Source organism: Thalassophryne amazonica, chromosome 5 (assembly GCF_902500255.1).
Source record: "Thalassophryne amazonica chromosome 5, fThaAma1.1, whole genome shotgun sequence".
NCBI lineage: Eukaryota > Metazoa > Chordata > Actinopteri > Batrachoidiformes > Batrachoididae > Thalassophryne > Thalassophryne amazonica.
Window position 1 is genome coordinate 126,451,435 of NC_047107.1, and position 20,339 is coordinate 126,471,773.

The 20,339-nt window shown below is 37.9% G+C and overlaps 1 protein-coding gene across 4 annotated transcripts in view; it reads left to right on the top strand.

Annotated features, from left to right (window-relative positions):
• fkbp15b (FKBP prolyl isomerase 15b) overlaps positions 1–20,339 on the top strand; it is a 52,670-nt gene that overhangs the window by 2,656 nt on the left and 29,675 nt on the right. For 3 of the 4 annotated variants that reach the window (XM_034171308.1, XM_034171311.1, XM_034171310.1), the window contains exons 2-13: positions 6,028–6,131; positions 6,215–6,293; positions 6,697–6,766; positions 6,851–6,925; positions 7,554–7,652; positions 10,607–10,756; positions 10,855–10,923; positions 15,672–15,815; positions 16,801–16,955; positions 17,044–17,092; positions 17,207–17,323; positions 17,711–17,795. In XM_034171308.1, coding sequence (XP_034027199.1) covers positions 6,028–6,131; positions 6,215–6,293; positions 6,697–6,766; positions 6,851–6,925; positions 7,554–7,652; positions 10,607–10,756; positions 10,855–10,923; positions 15,672–15,815; positions 16,801–16,955; positions 17,044–17,092; positions 17,207–17,323; positions 17,711–17,795 — 1,196 coding nt within the window. The remainder of the gene's footprint in view (positions 1–6,027; positions 6,132–6,214; positions 6,294–6,696; positions 6,767–6,850; positions 6,926–7,553; positions 7,653–10,606; positions 10,757–10,854; positions 10,924–15,671; positions 15,816–16,800; positions 16,956–17,043; positions 17,093–17,206; positions 17,324–17,710; positions 17,796–20,339) is intronic. The other variant, XM_034171309.1, reaches the window with a different exon arrangement.

The following is a 20,339-nucleotide window of genomic DNA, read 5'->3' on the forward strand; positions in this document are numbered from 1 at the left end:
CTAAAGGAAATGGGATTTACATACAGAAAAGCTAAACGAAAGCCATCATTAACACCTAAACAGAAAAAAACAAGGTTACAATGGGCTAAGGAAAAGCAATCGTGGACTGTGGATGACTGGATGAAAGTCATATTCAGTGATGAATCTCGAATCTGCATTGGGCAAGGTGATGATGCTGGAACTTTTGTTTGGTGCCGTTCCAATGAGATTTATAAAGATGACTGCCTGAAGAGAACATGTAAATTTCCACAGTCATTGATGATATGGGGCTGCATGTCAGGTAAAGGCACTGGGGAGATGGCTGTCATTACATCATCAATAAATGCACAAGTTTACGTTGATATTTTTGGACACTTTTCTTATCCCATCAATCGAAAGGATGTTTGGGGATGATGAAATCATTTTTCAAGATGATAATGCATCTTGCCATAGAGCAAAAACTGTGAAAACATTCCTTGCAAAAAGACACATAGGGTCAATGTCATGGCCTGCAAATAGTCCGCATCTTAATCCAATTGAAAATCTTTGGTGGAAGTTGAAGAAAATGGTCCATGACAAGGCTCCAACCTGCAAAGCTGATCTGGCAACAGCAATCAGAGAAAGTTGGAGCCAGATTGATAAAGAGTACTGTTTGTCACTCATTAAGTCCATGCCTCAGAGACTGCAAGCTGTTATAAAAGCCAGAGGTGGTGCAACAAAATACTAGTGATGTGTTGGAGCGTTCTTTTGTTTTTCATGATTCTATAATTTTTTCCTCAGAATTGAGTGACTCCATATTTTTTTTCCCTCTGCTTGGTCTAAAAAAGTAACCGTTACTGACTGCCACAAGGCCTGTTGGTGCTGTTGCTTATCTCTAGATTCTGTAGCGTCAAGTGAATGAGCGTCTATGACTCCCCCTGGACGGGACGCCACGCTGATGCGGGTTACTTCCCCAGCTGAGGCCAGTACCCATTTGGAGCTAGGTGGACTGAGACATTGTAGATTATGTGTGTTGTCCAAGGATACAGACAGGTAGCGTGAGCAGGATCTGAACCCAGGTCTACATATTGGTAGGCCAGCTCTTTATCCACTCCGGTGCATCACTCAGACAGAAATTGTCTACATAGAATTTTACAAGAACGTGGGTCATATTATTTAGAAGATTTGTTCTTGGTGGCTTCCCTCAGATGTTCATGCCTGAAATAAAAGGTTTGCAGACTTGAAATTTGGCAGCAACATCTGTTGCATTGAGACTGAAGGTGAAGCTTTTTTCCACATTATTGTTCATGCAGATGAAACTTGAAACATGAACCTGAAACAAAACGTCAGTCTGTGGAATATCAACACAGAGTCACCACAGACAAAGTATTCAAATTACAACTTTCAGTTGGAAAAGTCATTTCAACAGTTTTTTTTTTTTGTTTGTTTTGTTTTTTGTATACAGATGGTCATCCGTATTGAATTCCTGGAACAATAATTAACTCCTTTCGTAGTGACTCTCTGCGCTTTAAAAAAGCACTTACAAAGAATTCGAAGGGAGAAAGAGAATGTTTTGCTGCCAGCACTAGGCCACACACTCCTCATGCCACGCAGGAAGAACTGAAGAAGCTGAAAGTAGATGCAGTACCGTGTCCACCATACAGTCCAGACTTTGCACTGTGTGAATTCCATCTTTTCTCTAAAATGAAGGAAGACCTTTGTGTAAATCACTACAACTCTGATGACGAAATTCAGACAGCAGTCAGGAGTTAGTTGCAGAAACAGAAGGTGGCGTTCCTCTGTGATGGCTTCACTAAACTTATTCTTCATTGGCAGAAATATATTCAGTTATCTGGCAACTATGTTTTAAAAATGAAGGTATCTAATTTAAGTGCAAATTGTAAGGAAAACCTTTGTGTTTCATCCCTTAAAATATGCCCACCTGCTCACAAGTAATTTTCTTGGAGGCATTACTTCTCATTCAACCCTCACATTGATATTATGAGTTTGAGGTCACATAGCACAGTTCTTATGGACTTGGTGTATTCTGTTGACCTTGGACCTCAGAAAACACAGTGGACCAACACCAGCAGATGACATGGCACCCCAAACCATCACTGACTGTGGAAACTTTACACTAGAGCTCAAGCAATATTAGTAATTTTTGACTAGATAAATAGAATGATTCCATTAAGGGCAGACCAGTAAGCCTTCATATTTTCAGAAAATGTAATTATTTTAATGGGTGGGTGTGGGTGTTGAGCCCTTGCATTCATTTGATTCTGCTTTGCCTTGTTTCACCTACTGTTTTAGGACAAGGAGGACAAGTGAAATGAGAAACCCTTAATCTTGAAATGCACGGTTCCATGTAGATTGCAGATCTGTCCTAGTTTGACTTGCTTGAGCCATTTCCTGTTTATATAGCAAGTAGGCAGCTGATGCTAGTTTCCATGAATGAAGCCGTTTGTGGCTCTGCAGTGGCGGTTGCTGAAAACGGTTATAAGCAGAGTTGCATAACGTTCAACAAGTTAAACTCATCACCTCAGTATGATTCGGTGCACACTGCAACTTATCAAAGGCATTGCAACTTTAAACTATACTATTTCTTAAAGATGACAAACCGACTCAATTAAAAATAAAATTTACTAAAGGAATCAAAAATCACACACTCGTCAGACATAAAAAAAAGTAGTAAAGAAAAATATTTATTTAACCTGCTGTTTGTTGTTTGTAATTTGAGTGATTTATTTATGTAAAATTTACATTTCAATTCCACAGTTTAAAAAAAAAAATCAATTTACTTCACAATAACTTTTTATAAGGACATGTCTTAAAATGTTAAAGACTGACACCCCCCCCCCCAAAAAAAACAAAACAAAACAAAAACATTGTTGATAAAGCTGTAAAGTACAAGAGACAGTATTTGTGTTTGGATTGCTGAGATTGATTTTGTATTTGCTTGGTGTATTTCAAATGTAAGAAACATTATCATATACCTATAAATGATATGCCAGTATGATTGGATAAAACACTAAAGAATAAATAGCAATACACCCTTGTGATATTTTTCACGGACCAGTAATATTTTTCATACCACCCGAGTAAAACCCACAAAATGAATGTCGCCTTGGTAATCAGCCAATCCATACATATGTTGTGACGTCACAGCACGTGCGATTGTTGTTCACTCAGACAACACAATGGCCACCGACGAGGGCAAAGGGTGTGATGTTTTGAATATCAATTGAATGTGTTTGTCCTAGATACTGTATTGTCAATAAGTAATTTAATACACCTGTTTCTGTTCTATTCAATGACATTATCAATTGAATGTGTTTGTCGTAGATATTTTCAATGTCTTATTACAACTGTTTAGAAATGTTCTGTTTAATAAAATTTTGATTACAATTGACACAGCATTTATTACTATTGCCTTTAGTGTACATGTATATGATAAAATCGTTATCAATATGGCTTTAAAAAGCCATTTTCATTGGTGAACAACTTGATAACTGATAATATTAACAGAAAATATCATTGAAAATATTAAACATTTGATGCTTTAGAGGTAATATGTAGTACTGTGTGAAGGTTTAAGGCACTTAGTGGAGGGATGCTGTAATGTAGAAATAATGATGCCATCTGCAACTTTTAGCTCCGTGGTGCAGGGCCTGCAGAGACAAGTTTGATGTGTTTGTGCATCTGTTAGCTTTGCCACACAATAATACACCAAATCATCACAGACCCAAGAAATTTATGATGGTTTGTCTCATAACCCTCAGGTGACCCTTGGAGTGACCCATCTTGACACATGTTTTCTGGGTCAAATCGGGGAACATTCAAATGTTACATAGTTCCCAAATGCGTTTTCCTCAAGAGTAGCATTTGACAGGAGCTTCTGCTCTTTCAGGACAGATCACTTATGTTCCTAAAGCAAGTCAGCATTTGGTGGATTCACCCTTTTCCTTAAAACATCAGTTTTCCTGAGTACACTTTTACTCATTATGTTCAAGAACTTAGCAGGAGGTTTGCTTCAAACATACAGGAAAACTAACCGCAGTTCTTGTGCTTGTTCAGATGATCTCAGTTATTTCTCTCATTGTCATTTAATCCCAGACTGACCTGATTATGTCAGAGTTCATCTCTTCTTGGACCACTTGCTCTTCATTTGACTGAAGATGTTTCATTTTTGGTTCTTCTTTATTGAAACATTCCAAGGAATATACCAAGTTTAGTAAAAATCAGCTTGCCCATTTATGAGTTAATTTGCACGCACGCAGATACACATGACTGATTACAATACCCTAAACACACTCCTACAGTGAAGCTGAGATGAAAATTCCAACACTCCATGTAGGCATCATCAGACTAATTTAGCAAATAACGATTCTATTTTGATAATATTAGTGTTCGGTTTTTTTTTTTTGCTTTATATTTCATAGGAATGATGAGCTAAATTTGTCATGAGTCTGGTATTTGAGTACCTGTTATTTTTAATGGTATTTTATTTGTAACATTTTATGTCAAATGTCTTGTAACAGTGTGTTGTTTCCTGTATGTGGACTGGATGTTTACCTCACTGGCTGCAAGCAAATCTACCCAGGCTGCTTTCAGTCTGGGTGGGGAGTGAAACAGGGAGGTCTCTTATGGCAGCTAATTCCTCTCACATGCTGCTTGTTTGAGGAGTACGGTGAAGTCGGCCCATCTCTCCTTCGTGGAGAATCGACACTGAACTGCAGAGCCACGTTTTGTTCTTGTGGTATGCTGCTGAGTCCATCACGGTGGTGTGACTGCACCAGGACACAGGAGATCACGGGGCACTGCAGGACAGGTTTAGACGCTCACATGCAGAAAGATCAGTCTGAGTTCTTTACCGCTGGAGATGACTGCTTCAAGGTTTTCAACATGTCTCTTCTGGAAGACTCCAGTGGTTACCTGTGGAAAGAGTTTCAGGGGTCAGTAGAAGTCTGCTGTGGCGTTTATCAATGCCTTCTGAGAAACTAGTTTTGTTGGAATTTTGCCCGAGTAATGTGTGTTTGGTGCTGTCTACTGAAAATGATTAGAGTTGTTTTTGTGTTTGAGGTACTGACCGTGAGCCCTTCGTGCATATAGAACATTTGCACGTGACATCAGCACTCCCTGTGTTCTTGCATAGTGTCATTTTGATGTTAATCTGAATAACAAGGCTTTTATCGCAAAAAAAGACTGAATGAAGACCACTGTTGCTTAGCAGATCCTTATACTGCACTGTAAACTATAACATGATAAATTTACTGCAAAAAATGTTGGGGAAACTGTTTGCTCCACTCAGAAATAAAACCCAAACAAACAAAAATATGTTTACGTAACATGGATTTTGTTTCAAAGTTTGTCTGGAAAAGTGAGGTAGCTTCACAACTTTTTTTTTTTTTTTTTTTTTAATAACCTCAAATTTTTTGAGTAAAATTTGATGTTTAGCTAAGTAACGGACAGTGTGTCGGAGACCTATTTTTAAATTATCTCAAAATTGAAAATATACACTGTAGTCAGACAGCAATCATATTTATCCAATGAACGTGTCAGATAAACTGCAAACTGATAAACTGCAGCATTTTGTATGGTGTCATAGAAAACTTTTGTGGCTAGTATTGTGCATTTCAAGAACTCAGGCTAAGAAAATGTATCTGTTCATGGCCATGTTACAATTTATGCTCCAATATTCTGCTGTAAAGTCATGTGACAGTGTGCTAGTTATCTCTCTTGTATTGATGCCGAAGCTATTAAAGTAAAATTCTTGCTTTAGCAAGGCTGTTAATGCCTTCACGTCGCAGCCCTAACTAAAATCTTATCTGATACAGAGTGTTGTTTATAGTAAACAATGAGATCAATTCATTTATTTTTACTATATTTCAACTAAAAATACTAATAATACTTAAATGGAGGTTTAAAAGTGTTTAAGGGCCTGTTGCAGCGTGGCGGAGGTATGTGTTGTACTTGGTGTCCTAGTTACTATATGGTTGAGTGTACATTTAATGCAGAATGTAACCATATGCAGATGTGAAGCTAATATTACAAATGTTTCCTTTTCAGAGCCAAGTTAGCCTCTTTGTTTGGAGTAGGTGAAGAAACCAGTCAGGGGAATGAATCATTCCAGTACACAGCACCAAAACAGCCTAGAAAGACCTCAAATTCAGGTACGGTCATATACGTAATGGTGCAATTAAGATTATGCCCATGTGCAGGTGCTTTAATAACTACATATTTTTCCTGTTCACAGCAGCACCCACACAGAAACCATCTCCAGCACCTGGTGCTCCTGCAGTGTTGAGCGCTACAGCAGTCCAAGCCTTTAGATAGTGAGTATTAGATTGGAAAGGTTGTGTCCATTGTGAAATAAAACCCATAGAATTTTGGGGTGGCGCTGCCAAAAAAGGCGTGTAACCAAACTGTTTTGCTGTTGCTCTGGTGGGTGTTATTTATGATGGACTATCATGAAGTTAGTGAGGACTTTGGGTCTGGCTTTTAAGCGATACCATTATATTTTGGGACACATCCTCATTAAAAGAGCAAAGAACCTTTTTGTTTGTTGGCTTGAAAAAAAATTATTATTGTAAGTGTCCAGGGTCTACCTCGCCTCATGCCCTATGACTGCTGGGATAACCCTAACCTTAAAAATGTAATGATGAATTGCTGTACATACTAAATGTATCATAACCTGGTCTGCTGATGTTATTTTTTGTGTAATATATATATATATAGTATTAATGGGCAATATGTGAAACAAGGAAAACTGGGAGCAGCTGTACTCGGCAACCACACATCTAAAGAGGTTAGAACGTTACTGTTTGTTCAGACATGTCAGACTGTGTGGCAAACATGCATTTGCAAATAATGCACCTCTTATTCATTGCAGTACCAACTACTTCTGTACATGAGTCAACAAAAACAAGTGACCAGTGCAAAGATTCACGTCGGCTTTGTTTTCACAGTGAGCAAAGATACTAATGTTGTTGAACTGACATTCTGAAATCTATAAACTACTTTGTAATTCACACGAACTCATCTTGTGGAAGGTTTTTACAGCTTGACAATGTTAAGTTCTAACTTATTTTTGATGTAGATTGACTGGATAACGGGTGAAATATTTTTTAATCCATTAATTAAATTTATTTTAATAATCATTATCTGTTCACCTGGGAGCAAACTGTGCAACTTTCATGGAAAAATAGAGCGCTTTAGCATCTGGAAAGCCATCTGATGTAATATTTCTGTCAAAATCGTAAACGAGTTGGGTATTTGATAAAGAGTTTGGTGTACAAGAGGGAGAAAAAGTTGACTTGGTGTGACTATGGAAATAAACAGTTGATTGAAAGAGAAATTATGAAGCATTAAGGATAATAAATTTTGATGAGGCATTGATTAGATAAATTTAAGTGTAGGCTACAGTACTGTTTATAATATCATACTTTTTTGCTTTTTTTGTTTGTTTTTAAGTCATGGTTAGCAGTCTAGCTCGTGGTCAGTCACCTGCATATTTTCCAGCTCTTGCTGAAGAATAACTAATTATTGGCTGCAGTCACTTTGTTGAGCTACTTGTTTTCTCTCTCTTCTTTTAGGTACAACCAAATAACTACTGCACTTTTTATGATGACCAGAGGCAGAACTGGTCGCTAATGTTTGAATCGGAAAAGGTTTCATCAGACTTTTGCAAAGAGGTAAGTGATGCTAGATGAGACTTTTTTTAGATTGCGATTATTTGACCAAACGGACTAAGCTGTTTTCACTTTCAGGGATATGAATCCCAGAAGGTCATAGTTTGAAACTTTGTTCATACATTGGAAAACCTTAGTGGCTACAGGAAGGCTTCCGTGATGGACTGCGATATTCCGTGATTGTGCCATGGTTTAATATGTAGCGGGATTCTGATCCTGAGGATATTTTAAAGTTTCTTTTATTCACATTGTGAACTTTGACATATGCCTTATCACATCCGTTGCATTTCCGTGGAGCCCTTAATGTTATGCATACCGTGACATCACTGGGAGGTTTCCTGCAAGTGCCAGGGTTGTGCTCAAGCTAAACCTGCTGCAGTTATTTTTGCATATAATAGACAGACATACAGTGTGCTTTGAACTGTCTTTCTGAAGAGAGACTGCCATCTAGTAGGGGTGGCTGGTATGCTCGTGTCATAGTTATCACCATGTGATAGTGCACCACAGTGTGGACTGTGCAGTTCCATCAACACTGTGATAATACAGAACATATGTTGGGCCTTTTTTAGATTTATTTATTACTTTTTTACTAGAGCTCTTGGAAAAATTACACCTGCATTAATGGTAAATGTCTACCAGGTGGAGATGTTCCATGTTAAGAACTTTGGGAGACAACAATCTGTTGCTTGTAGTAGTAGATACACCAATGAAAAATAACATGGATGAAATAATGGAAAAATAATGTCAAGTACATCTGTTAATTTTGAGATCAGTGAAGATGCTTGTGCAGTTCTGATCTGCACTGCAGAGTTGTGAGACAAAAGTGGGCTGTGCGGCTAGTCAGCCCCCCCCCCCTTCTCCCCCACCATATTCTGGTTTGTCAAAACACTTTGGGAAGCGATTTTCCAACAAGCTGTTATCATCGCTTTCCTCCTGAAAAGTGCTTCCCTCTGTGTTTTCTGCTGCACAACAGTTCTTTTTTGCATTTACCAGCACCTGTGTGCAAGTTGTGTGCACGTGTGCTTGAACCTGGAACCTTTTTGGTTTGGAATCAAGTCACTTACCGCTTGGCCACCACGCTGCCCAAAAGTCATTATAAAATAATTTTCACAGTGACACATTATAGTCTTGGAAATGGTTAAACTGAATTCTAATCCAATTACATTTGTTCCGCAAATCTGATTGGTTTATCGTGTGAGATTTCAGACCATAAAATATTGAGTCGACGGTGGCAAAATATTCAACAGTTTCACATTTGATGTATAACTCCGCGCTCTGACCGCATTGCTACGCAGGTGTCACTAATGGCGCTGTCAGCTGAGAGCGACACACACTAGTGCATCAACGACGATGCTGAAATGCGTGGATTTAATTTATTTAACTGGATTGATTGATGGATTTAACCAATGCAGCTGATGAGATGGAGAAATCTGTGGGTCTTTTCACAGAATTTCCAGTATGGCGTTAAGACGCTGTTGCTGTGGTAAGCTTTGACGAGCCACCCACAGCCTTTCACGATTCGCCGACCGAATTACTTGCAGAAAAATAAACCATGCAGACGATGGAATTGGATTAGAATGGGAATAAACCTGATGTGTCTGGATTACGGTCGCAAATTGAGTTTTAATACGGATATTTGCGACCGTAATCCAGCAAGAATGTCTGCTGATCATCAGACACAACAGCTTTATTCCCTAACTTTACTAAACTGGCCTTTTGTGCTGCCGACTTGTGTAAGTCTCAACAATAGTTCATTAACACAGCAACAGGCCTTTTAAACACATAAATCTGAAAAAAAAAAAATCTTTAAGATTTTCACCCATGTTAAACTTTTTGTTTAAAAAATGATGGTTATTAAAGGGGTTATGTTGTGCAAAGCTTATTATGCTGTGATATAATACTGTCACTGTCCAAAAAGTCAGAGATACTGTGATCTTAGTTCACAGAGCTATATTATAGAAAGGCTACAGGGTGCACCTATCACATGACCCCGTGCTGACAAGGCTGTGTGGTCACCATTTTCAAAGTGGGGAAAACAATACGTACAGAACTCGGCTCTCTGCTGCAGATGTAGGTTTTGCACATTTTTATAAGGATACATATGCCAGCTGGGACGTCAGAGTCAGGATGCCGAAGACTTGTGCATGGTGTGGCTGCACAAATTGAAACGTCATCATCTGAATGAAGCAGTTTTGTTTTTGGGCCAGTGAATACATTGAAATCCAGCCAACAATTATCAGTGGATTCAAAAGTATGAAAATTTACATTTACCTAGCCCTTGAAAAATTTAAGACTGAACAGGAATTTTTCATACTTGCTGTATTTACTGAGTGAAATCAGTGGATTTTATTTTTCTGTCCTTTTCACTTTTCTCACAGTACAAGAATTCCGTCACCTGTCTGTTTGCAGCACTGGCTGCAGTAAAGCTTACTGGTCTATTTCCCGTAAAATGCAAAAGGAATTGATTTTTTCTTTCTTTTTCTATTCAGTATGCATTTAAGTGCAAAATGAAAGGGAAAACCAAACATTTATCACAGAAGTGGAAGAATGTGTGTGTTGTAAGACACTGAAATGAAAGATGTACCTTTTACAAATACCCGCTACTGGAAAATGTACTTTAAAAAAAAAATTATAAGTAAATGAGCTGGGAAGATGTCTCTTGTAAATACTGCTAAAGGAAACGGGATACACCTTTTGTAAGTAATTTAGTCGGAAAGCTGTCTCTCGTAAATATCTCTACATACCCTTGTAAATACCAGTGTATATATATACATGTACATATATTTTATGAAAGGTTCTGTGTCAGTCTGGAGTTGTCTGAGTGGATTTTTATGTTAAGTTGTTAAGCGTGTATGTTTGTAAAACTGGGTATTTTACTGATGTGTTGCCGTAGAAAGTTGATTGTCATCAACTGTGAAGGTTTTTTTTTTTTTTTTTTTTTTTTTTTTATCTGTCAGGTATGTTTGGCGAAAGCCAACAGTTCTCCATCCTTAGATGTTGTGGTGATTCAGGACGTGAGCCTGGGGGAGAGCCAGGCGGTGGAGAACGGAGACTCTCTGGAGGTGGCGTACACAGGCTGGCTGCTGCAGAACCACGCTGTCGGACAGGTACCGTTTTTATTTAATTATTTATTTTTGTCTGTATGCTGGTGAATTTTCAAGCCACGCTGACACTAGACTTACTGAATCTTAAACTTTCATTTCAGATGTTTGACTCCAACCAGAACAAAGGCAAGCTGCTACGACTGAAACTTGGTGCTGGGAAAGTGATTAAAGTGAGTTAGACAAAATTAGAATTGGTCATAAACTAATGAAGTAATTGTCACAAAACTTGGTGAGCTACTTTAGAAGCTGAGAAATGAGCGATCATTATACTCATGCCTAGAACAAAAAAAAAAAAAAAACTTGAATTAATCTCTTAACTATGTATCTGGACCATCCTTCACTGGTTCTGTCCACTGCCTCTGAAATTCAAGGCGATGCAGTATTGTTTTATACCTGCAATATTACTCTTTCAACATCATACAAAATGAACAGTAAAACAATTGCTGTCATTTCTTCAAGTCAAAAGTTAATCTTTGCAATGTGAAAGTCAAAGGCAGGGGGGCAAACATGTTGAAAATGCACTTGTGATAGACTACAACACATTGCTTTGTGAGGTTTTTTTTAAAGACTTTCACCATCAGTCATAAAAAACAAAGTGTGCAAGGATGGAACTATTCAAGGGCAGAACTATTCCGAAAAGCTGTTTTTAGTACTCTGGCGGCCATCTTTAAAAAAAAATTGCCACACCCCTTCAGAAGATCAATTTCACTGGTGTCCACCCCTAATTATTTTCTAGATACCCTGTGCTAACATATGTACCAAATTCAATGCTTTCTTTATAATCTAAAAAATACTTTTGCTTAGAATCTGTACTAATGCAGATGTAAGAATTTCTTCATTAATTTTTCAATGTTTGGGGTTTGTTTTCTTCATTTTGACTGTCTTTTGTAATAAAAGCAATTTATTGTCATGACATATGAGACATGCACTCTTAAACCCAATGTTTTGGCAGTGCCATTTAAAAGTGGCTTTACAGTGGAGAGGAAATGCAGAAAAGAGAAACCAGACAACCAAACAAGCTGAATCAAATTATAGCAAGATGTAATGTAATTGCAACTTAATGTTACGGTTGTGTTTATATGTACTGGTGCTTGCACAGCCATCTCAGTCTTGTTACCTTTGCCAAAGCATTGATGATCATCAGTGTGACTTGGGTCAGAATCCAAGTCATGGTGGTCTGTACATGGCACCAGCAATCCTGCACTGTGTGAGGGATGTATGGAATGCAAGTATGTGTCTGCACTTCAGTCTGAATGTGATACAAATGGTACTGAATTTGGTGTACTGTCACCACACATTTTCATAATCGTGCTAGAATTGAGCTCTATTTAACAAACTCAAAAATAATATAGATGTTTGAATGAACAGTTGCCTTACACATGATGGAAGAATGAGGTGTTCACATTTTACACTCCCACCACAATGAACGTCGTATATAGGACATAATATTGTCAGATGATGGCTAAACACACAGCACCTCCAAGGGTGCAGTTTAGAACTAGAAATTGGGGGGGACAAAGTGCGAGACCCACAGGGCCGAAGGCCATAGGCCGGGGGTCTGGGGGCCGCTTTAGGCCCCCAGAAGCCAACAGTTTCTAGATAAGCTCAGATGCATTCTGAGCATCCAGAACAGTAATTTTAATGTTTTGAGAAGACCATAAAGTGGACACCATATGACTTATACAATTTGAAACTGTGGATATAAGTACTTTATTCTGAGAATAGCCAGCATTGATTTTATTAACATCCTGGTGTAAATAAGGTATCACCACATGTGTAGAACTCAAAAAGAATGATTGGTTGAGTTTTCATTAAAAACAACTGCAATGTGGTAAAATGTATTCATAAATATGAAAAAACAGGCTCTTAATAATTATTAACTATCGCATTTTTTTTGCATAAGTTTGAAAAACAACAGATCATAAGTTTAGGATAAATTACTTATCATCAATTTAATTTTCGAAGTGGCACTAATAACAGCACTCATACTGAACATAATTTCGCTTGCATAGACTGATTTTGGAGATCAAGCAATAATTGCAGATGGACTTTCTGAGGTCCCAGATAGCTTTTCTGATTTCCTTTTCTAACTTTCAGAATTTAGTAAATTAGCATATGGTCCATTGATACTTATGTGTAGACACTAGTCCCTAGAGGCAACTATTTTTGGTTTCAAATCTGGGCAAATGCAGTCCCAGAAAATTCCGAATGTGACAATCAAATCAAATCAATTTTATTTATATAGCGCCAAATCACAACAAACAGTTGCCCCAAGGCGCCTTATATTGCAAGGCAAAGCCATACAATAATTACGGAAAAACCCCAACGGTCAAAACAACCCCCTGTGAGCAAGCACTTGGCGACAGTGGGAAGGAAAAACTCCCTTTTAACAGGAAGAAACCTCCAGCAGAACCAGGCTCAGGGAGGGGCAGTCTTCTACTGGGACTGGTTGGGGCTGAGGGAGAGAACCAGGAAAAGACATGCTGTGGAGGGGAGCAGAGATCAATCACTAATGATTAAATGCAGAGTGGTGCATACACAGCAAAAAGAGAAAGAAACACTCAGTGCATCATGGGAACCCCCCAGCAGTCTAGGTCTATAGCAGCATAACTAAGGGATGGTTCAGGGTCACCTGATCCAGCCCTAACTGTAAGCTTTAGCAAAAAGGAAAGTTTTAAGCCTAATCTTAAAAGTAGAGAGGGTGTCTGTCTCCCTGATCCGAATTGGGAGCTGGTTCCAGAGGAGAGGAGCCTGAAAGCTGAAGGCTCTGCCTCCATTTCTACTCTAACAAACCCTAGGAACTACAAGTAAGCCTGCAGTCTGAGAGCAAAGCTCTCTATTGGGGTGATATGGTACTATGAGGTCCCTAAGAACAACAAGAAACAGGTGTTGTAAACAAGTCAATGCTGCTAAAAATACAAACTTGCAGAAACAAAGATGCAGAAAAAAAAGCTACTTAGAAAACAGAAAACAGTTTGTTCAGATAAATAATATCAAATCAGAATTGTGTAATATTGCTTATGGAGTACCACAAGGATCAGTACTTGGACCCAAACTGTTTATTTTGTATATCAATGATTTTGTGAATGTATCTAATGTGCTTGGTAGCATTTTATTTGCTGATGATACAACGCTGTTTTACTCTGGATCAGATATACAGGAAGTAGCACAAGTGATAAAAACAGAATTGGAAAAGGTTAAGCATTGGTTTGATATAAACAGACTGTCACTAAATATTAATAAGACAAATTTCATATTGTTTAATGACAGAGCAAAAAAAAAATAACGTGTCATTACAAATAGATGTAATGGATATACAAAGGGTAAAAGAAATTAAATTTTTAGGAGTCATAATTGATGAAGATCTTACATGGAAGTCACACATAAATTACATAAAAGGAAAAATAGCGAAAGCCATTGCTGTTTTGCATAAAGTAAAATATTCATTAAATAGTTATGGTTTATTAACATTGTACAATTCATTGATTTTCCCATATTTAACTTATTGTGTAGAAATCTGGGGATCAACATATACAACTTATATACAACCTTTGTTTATTCTGCAGAAAAGGGCTTTAAGGGTGATTAGCAACAGTGGTTTTAGAGATCCATCTAATCCATTGTTCATTAAGTACAGGGTACTTAAATTTCGTGATTTGGTCGATTTGAAAATATTACAATGTACCAAGCTAATAAAAATACTTTACCAACAAACATTCAAAATATGTTTGAGAAAAGAGTAAGTAGTTATAAACTGAAAGGAATAGAAGTCTTTAGAAAACCAAGATACAGAACCAGAGTAAAAGAACGGAGTATTGCAGTAAATGGTGTAAAATTATGGAACAATCTCAACAAAGAAATTAAAGAATTAAGGTCGCTTAAATTATTTAAAAAAACGTATTAAACTAGATGTATTAAGTAAGTATGAAACTATAAAATAAGTTAGTGGGCTGTAAGGAAGTAAAAAAAAAAACAAAAAAAATTGTATTTGTATATTGTATAAAATGTTTTAAGTTTAAAAATGTAACCTGTCAGAGATGTAATCTATTTAATAATGGTCATAATTATGAAATAAGTCAGTGGTATGTGACAAGTTAAAGAAATACAATCTGTTAAATAATGTTGAAAAATGACGCTGGATATTGAAAGATTGTATTGTAAAAAGGGGCAGAAAATATAAGACTTGTTCTTCTCTCTGCTCCTTTTCATTCTGGTAATGGAGATGCTTTATTTCTGCTTTTCTGTTTTTTTTTTTTTTTTTCTTTTAAATGAATGAAATAAATAAATAAATGAAAATGAAATGAATGAATGAAATGAAATACTATTCTGACATGGTTTTGCACATAAGACTGACATGGTTTGCACATAAGACTGGCATAGCATGTTTCAAGTAAACACATATATGTCAGAAGGTGGGGGGGGCATACCATATTCTGTCCCCCCTGGTTGAAAAGGTGGGGGGACATGTCCCTCCTATCCCCCACCAAATTGCGCCCATGGGCACCTCCTGGAAGTCTGTGAATGGATTACGCTCTAATGGAATTCTGTCTATGAATGAGGATGAAGCGAGTTCTCTGGTGAAATGATCAATCAATATGCAACCTACTGAAAATCTGATATAGTGAAGAAAAACTAAAACAAATCTATCTTTAACTTATTTTAACTAGCTTCATGCTAATAACATAGACATTCTAACTGATACTATTTGATAAAATGAAAAATGCAGCGGAAAAAAAAGGGCTTTTAGCCAAGGAATATGTAGACTTCATCTGTAAGTGTACATTGTGTATATGGCACACGTGTGATGAATTGTATAGAATTTAACTCAAGCACAATGGAAGATGGTGTTTTTTTTATGTATGTTTAGCTTGCTTATTGTTTCACTGTGATGTTTTGACCCTGATCCCTTTTTTAACAGGGCTGGGAGGAGGGGATGCTGGGAATGAAGAAGTCAGGCCGTCGTGTCATTGTCATCCCTCCTAATCTTGCCTACGGATCCAAAGGGGTCCCGAACCGCATCCCAGCTAACAGCACTCTTATTTTTGAGGCTGAGCTTCGACGGGTAATGAATATCTTGAGGCTCTTTTGTGGTCATTGTCATGGTGAAATCTGATGAAGACTCAAAGAGTGTAGGTGTACGTATCAGGACAAGCTCAGCGAGCTGGAGTTTCTAAACTGTCCAGGGAGATGATGCAAAAAAACGAAATCACGTTCTTGACCCCATTTAGAAATATAAGAATGTCATTTAGCCTGAACGCTCTCAAAATTAGTTTTTTTGCACTTTATAGAAATCTTTTATGCCATTTGGTGGAATGACTTGACGCTCCAACCCACCCACTTTTTTTCTACCTTAATTACAAGGTTAGAGCAGTCACTGGTGATGATGGGATAGGTTTTGATTGACTTATTTTTTTAGACTTTCTCTGTGCCATAAAGGCAGCTTTCAAAAGCTTATTTAATCCTGCTTCAGGTTCAGATTTGGCTGTTTTTTTTTTTAAGTACTTTTGAAGGCTTGCACACACATTAATAGTCTAAGGTCACTAAAAGAGTGTTGCAAAATTGGCACGCTCTGTGAAAAAAGTTTTGGGTCTTTTATGGACTTTAGCACCGGTGTATTCTCACATTTATTTTTGAAATGTATATTTCACAAGAATTCAAGAAAATAAACATTTTGTAACAATTAGACTGTTCAGTCACATACTACTCTAAATATAAAATATATTTCATGTTGTGTTTCTTGTTTCTGCTGGACTGAAAATACACCAACCTGATTGATTTTATTTAGTAGTTTATAATTTTATGTACCATTACACCCCTGTTTGTTTGTTTATTTATTTATACATTTAACTCACAACAGAGTGTAAGTTGCAGGACCTCACAAACTAGCTAATAAAAACATGTAGTCCTGAAAATACATTATGTATCATACCGCTCTGTTTATGGTCAGCTGTCTATAATGTTTGTGAAGTTTAAAATTTGAACTTATAGGGCAGTTTGCTTTTTGACTGCGAGTTCCGTCCATTTAGCTGCTTGATTTGTGTTTAAAGGTGAAGTTTTACAAGGACAGTGGATCTGATCAGGCTAGTCTCAGTTCTAGAGACTCTGTTGGTCCTTCCCCGGTTTCCACCCCTGCCCCCAGTGTAGAGAATCTGGCCTCAGTTCCTCCAGCAGAGGCCGCTGTCTCTGAGCCAGGCCGAACAGGGTGAGCCGTAAACTATGGGAAGTAGGTAACAGCACTTCCTTGCTTGTGCGTTAGTATTCAAGTTGATTTGTTTCTGTCTGTTTTGCAGAGAGGCGTCTCTTCGTGTAAAATCAAACTCCCTGAGTGAACAGCTGGCAGTAAGTGTCTCTGCTGCTTTTTCTTTTCCTTTCTTTTGAACAACTGTTAAATCTTATATGCAGTTAATTTGCAGTTGTGTTGTTTGAAGCAGCTCATTGTTTTTGTAAATTCAGAATCCAGATGCCACAAAGGCCAAGCTGATCTCGCGTATGGCAAAGATGGGCCAGCCCATGTTGCCCTTTATAACGGGGGTCCCCAGCCAGCTGGATTCCAGTGACTCTGAGCTTGAGGTGTGGTGAGGATGGTTTATACCTGAGGATGGTCAAGTTTAGAGACCCATAGTGAGCCAAGTGATTGGTTAACATTGCGTGTGAAGTCTTGTACAGTCCCTACCTCCACGCATCCCAATTCCTGGTGTTTATTTGTTTAAAATTTTGCAATTGGGGTGAAACCAGCATGAAGGTTTGCACCCGTCCTGTGTGACAATATGATGAATTAATGACAAAAATCTGTTTAATGCTCCTCCCATCCTAGTTTTTGCACCTGGATTTTAATGAACAGTCCAGATGGAAACTGTTTTTGTTTTAAATCTGTTGAAACTTAGTTTTCCCTCAGCTTTCTTTAGACTTCCTAAATGTCACACATTGTGAATTTCTGCAAATATGCATCTATCTCAGGACACCAGCGGCTGCAGAATGAAGGATGTGCCTGCTGCTCCATCTCCAGTGCAGATCTCCATGGCTGCTTCAACTGCAGCACAGGGTGAGTTCCTGTCCCCCTGAATTCACTTTAAAATTCCAATTTACGCGCACAGTTTCTGACTGATGTCCCCCAAAACCAGCTGTTATGCACCCAGCGGCGGTCACAGGACAAAACACAGCACAAGGCTGAAACTAGGATGGTACCAAACAGAGAAGCAGACTCATTCTTGCAGCCCTGATATCAGAGATAAAATTTTTTCCGCCATAATATCCATGTCTGTGGTTTCAGCACATTTTGGATTGTTGATGGCACTGGTACATGCTACAAATAAATGTCTCCCTGGGTTTATTCTTTTTCACTATTGACACACAAAATGTCAGAGGCCTCATTTATCAACCATTTGTACGTACAGGTTTGTGCTTAACCCGTGCATATCATTTCCTGATAAACACCCTCAAAAACAACAGCCACTCCAGTGTCCCGAATTGAAGGACGGATAATGGAATCGTTAAGGAAAAAGGCTGTTGATGTCATCATTTGTGTTGTGGTAGAAATGTGCTTTCTGGCTTCCATCCGTAGTGCATTCAATGTTCATTGGGGGAAAATAAATAAAAAAATAAATGCAAGCAGGCAGCGAGCGATGCAACATGATTCAACCCATCAAATTTCAGTTCAATTTTCATTTATACAGTAGTGTTCAGAATAATAGTAGTGCTATGTGACTAAAAAGATTAATCCAGGTTTTGAGTATATTTCTTATTGTTACATGGGAAACAAGATATCAGTAGATTCTCACAAATCCAACCAGACCAAGTATTCATGATATGCACACTCTTAAGGCTATGAAATTGGGCTATTGGTAAAAAAAAATAGAAAAGGGGGTGTTCACAATAGTACAACCCCTGGCAAAAATTATGGAATCACCGGCCTCGGAGGATGTTCATTCAGTTGTTTAATTTTGTAGAAAAAAAGCAGATCACAGACATGACGTAAAACTAAAGTCATTTCAATGGCAACTTTCTGGCTTTAAGAAACACTATAAGAAATGAAGAAAAAAAATTGTGGCAGTCAGTAACGGTTACTTTTTTAGACCAAGCAGAGGGAAAAAAATATGGACTCACTTAATTCTGAGGAAAAAATTATGGAAGCACCAAGTGGACTGACATGAATCATGGCTCCAACACAAGAGATGTCAATTGAAACAAAGGAGAGGATTATCAAACTCTTAAGAGGGTAAATCATCACGCAATGTTGCAAAAGATGTTGGTTGTTCACAGTCAGCTGTGTCTAAACTCTGGACCAAATGCAAACATGGGAAGGTTGTTAAAGGCAAACATACTGGTAGACCAAGGAAGACATCAAAGCATCAAGACAGAAAACTTAAAGCAATATGTCTCAAAAATCGAAAATGCACAACAAAACAAATGAACGAATGGGAGGAAACTGGAGTCAACGTCTGTGACTGAACTGTAAGAAACCGCCTAAAGGAAATGGGATTTACATACAGAAAAGCTAAACGAAAGCCATCATTAACACCTAAACAGATAAAAACAAGGTTACAATGGGCTAAGGAAAAGCAATCGTGGACTGTGGATGACTGGATGAAAGTCATATTCAGTGATGAATCTCAAATCTGCATTGGGCAAGGTGATGATGCTGGAACTTTTGTTTGGTGCCGTTCCAATGAGATTTATAAAGATGACTGCCTGAAGAGAACATGTAAATTTCCACAGTCATTGATGATATGGGGCTGCATGTCAGATAAAGGCACTGGGGAGATGGCTGTCATTACATCATCAATAAATGCACAGGTTTACGTTGATATTTTGGACACTTTTCTTATCCCATCAATTGAAAGGATGTTTGGGGATGATGAAATCATTTTTCAAGATGATAATGCATCTTGCCATAGAGCAAAAACTGTGAAAACATTCCTTGCAAAAAGACACATAGGGTCAATGTCATGGCCTGCAAATAGTCCGGATCTTAATCCAATTGAAAATTCTTGGTGGAAGTTGAAGAAAATGGTCCATGACAAGGCTCCAACCTGCAAAGCTGATCTGGCAACAGCAATCAGAGAACGTTGGAGCCAGATTGATGAAGAGTACTGTTTGTCACTCATTAAGTCCATGCCTCAGAGACTGCAAGCTGTTATAAAAGCCAGAGGTGGTGCAACAAAATACTAGTGATGTGTTGGAGCGTTCTTTTGTTTTTCATGATTCCATAATTTTTTCCTCAGAATTGAGTGATTCCATAATTTTTTCCCTCTGCTTGGTCTAAAAAAGTAACCGTTACTGACTGCCACAATTTGTTTTCCCGATTTCTTATAGTGTTTCTTAAAGCCAGAAAGTTGCCATTTGAAATTACTTTAGTTTTGTGTCATGTCTGTGATCTGCTTTTTTTTCTACAAAATTAAACAACTGAATGAACATCCTCCGAGGCCGGTGATTCCATAATTTTTGCCAGGGGTTGTAGTAGCATCTGCTGTTGACGCTACAAACGCAAAACTATTAATGTTCAAACTGCTTTTTTAGCAATCCTGTGAATCACTAAACTATTATTTACGAGGTCTATTAGAAAAGTATCAGACCTTATTATTTTTTT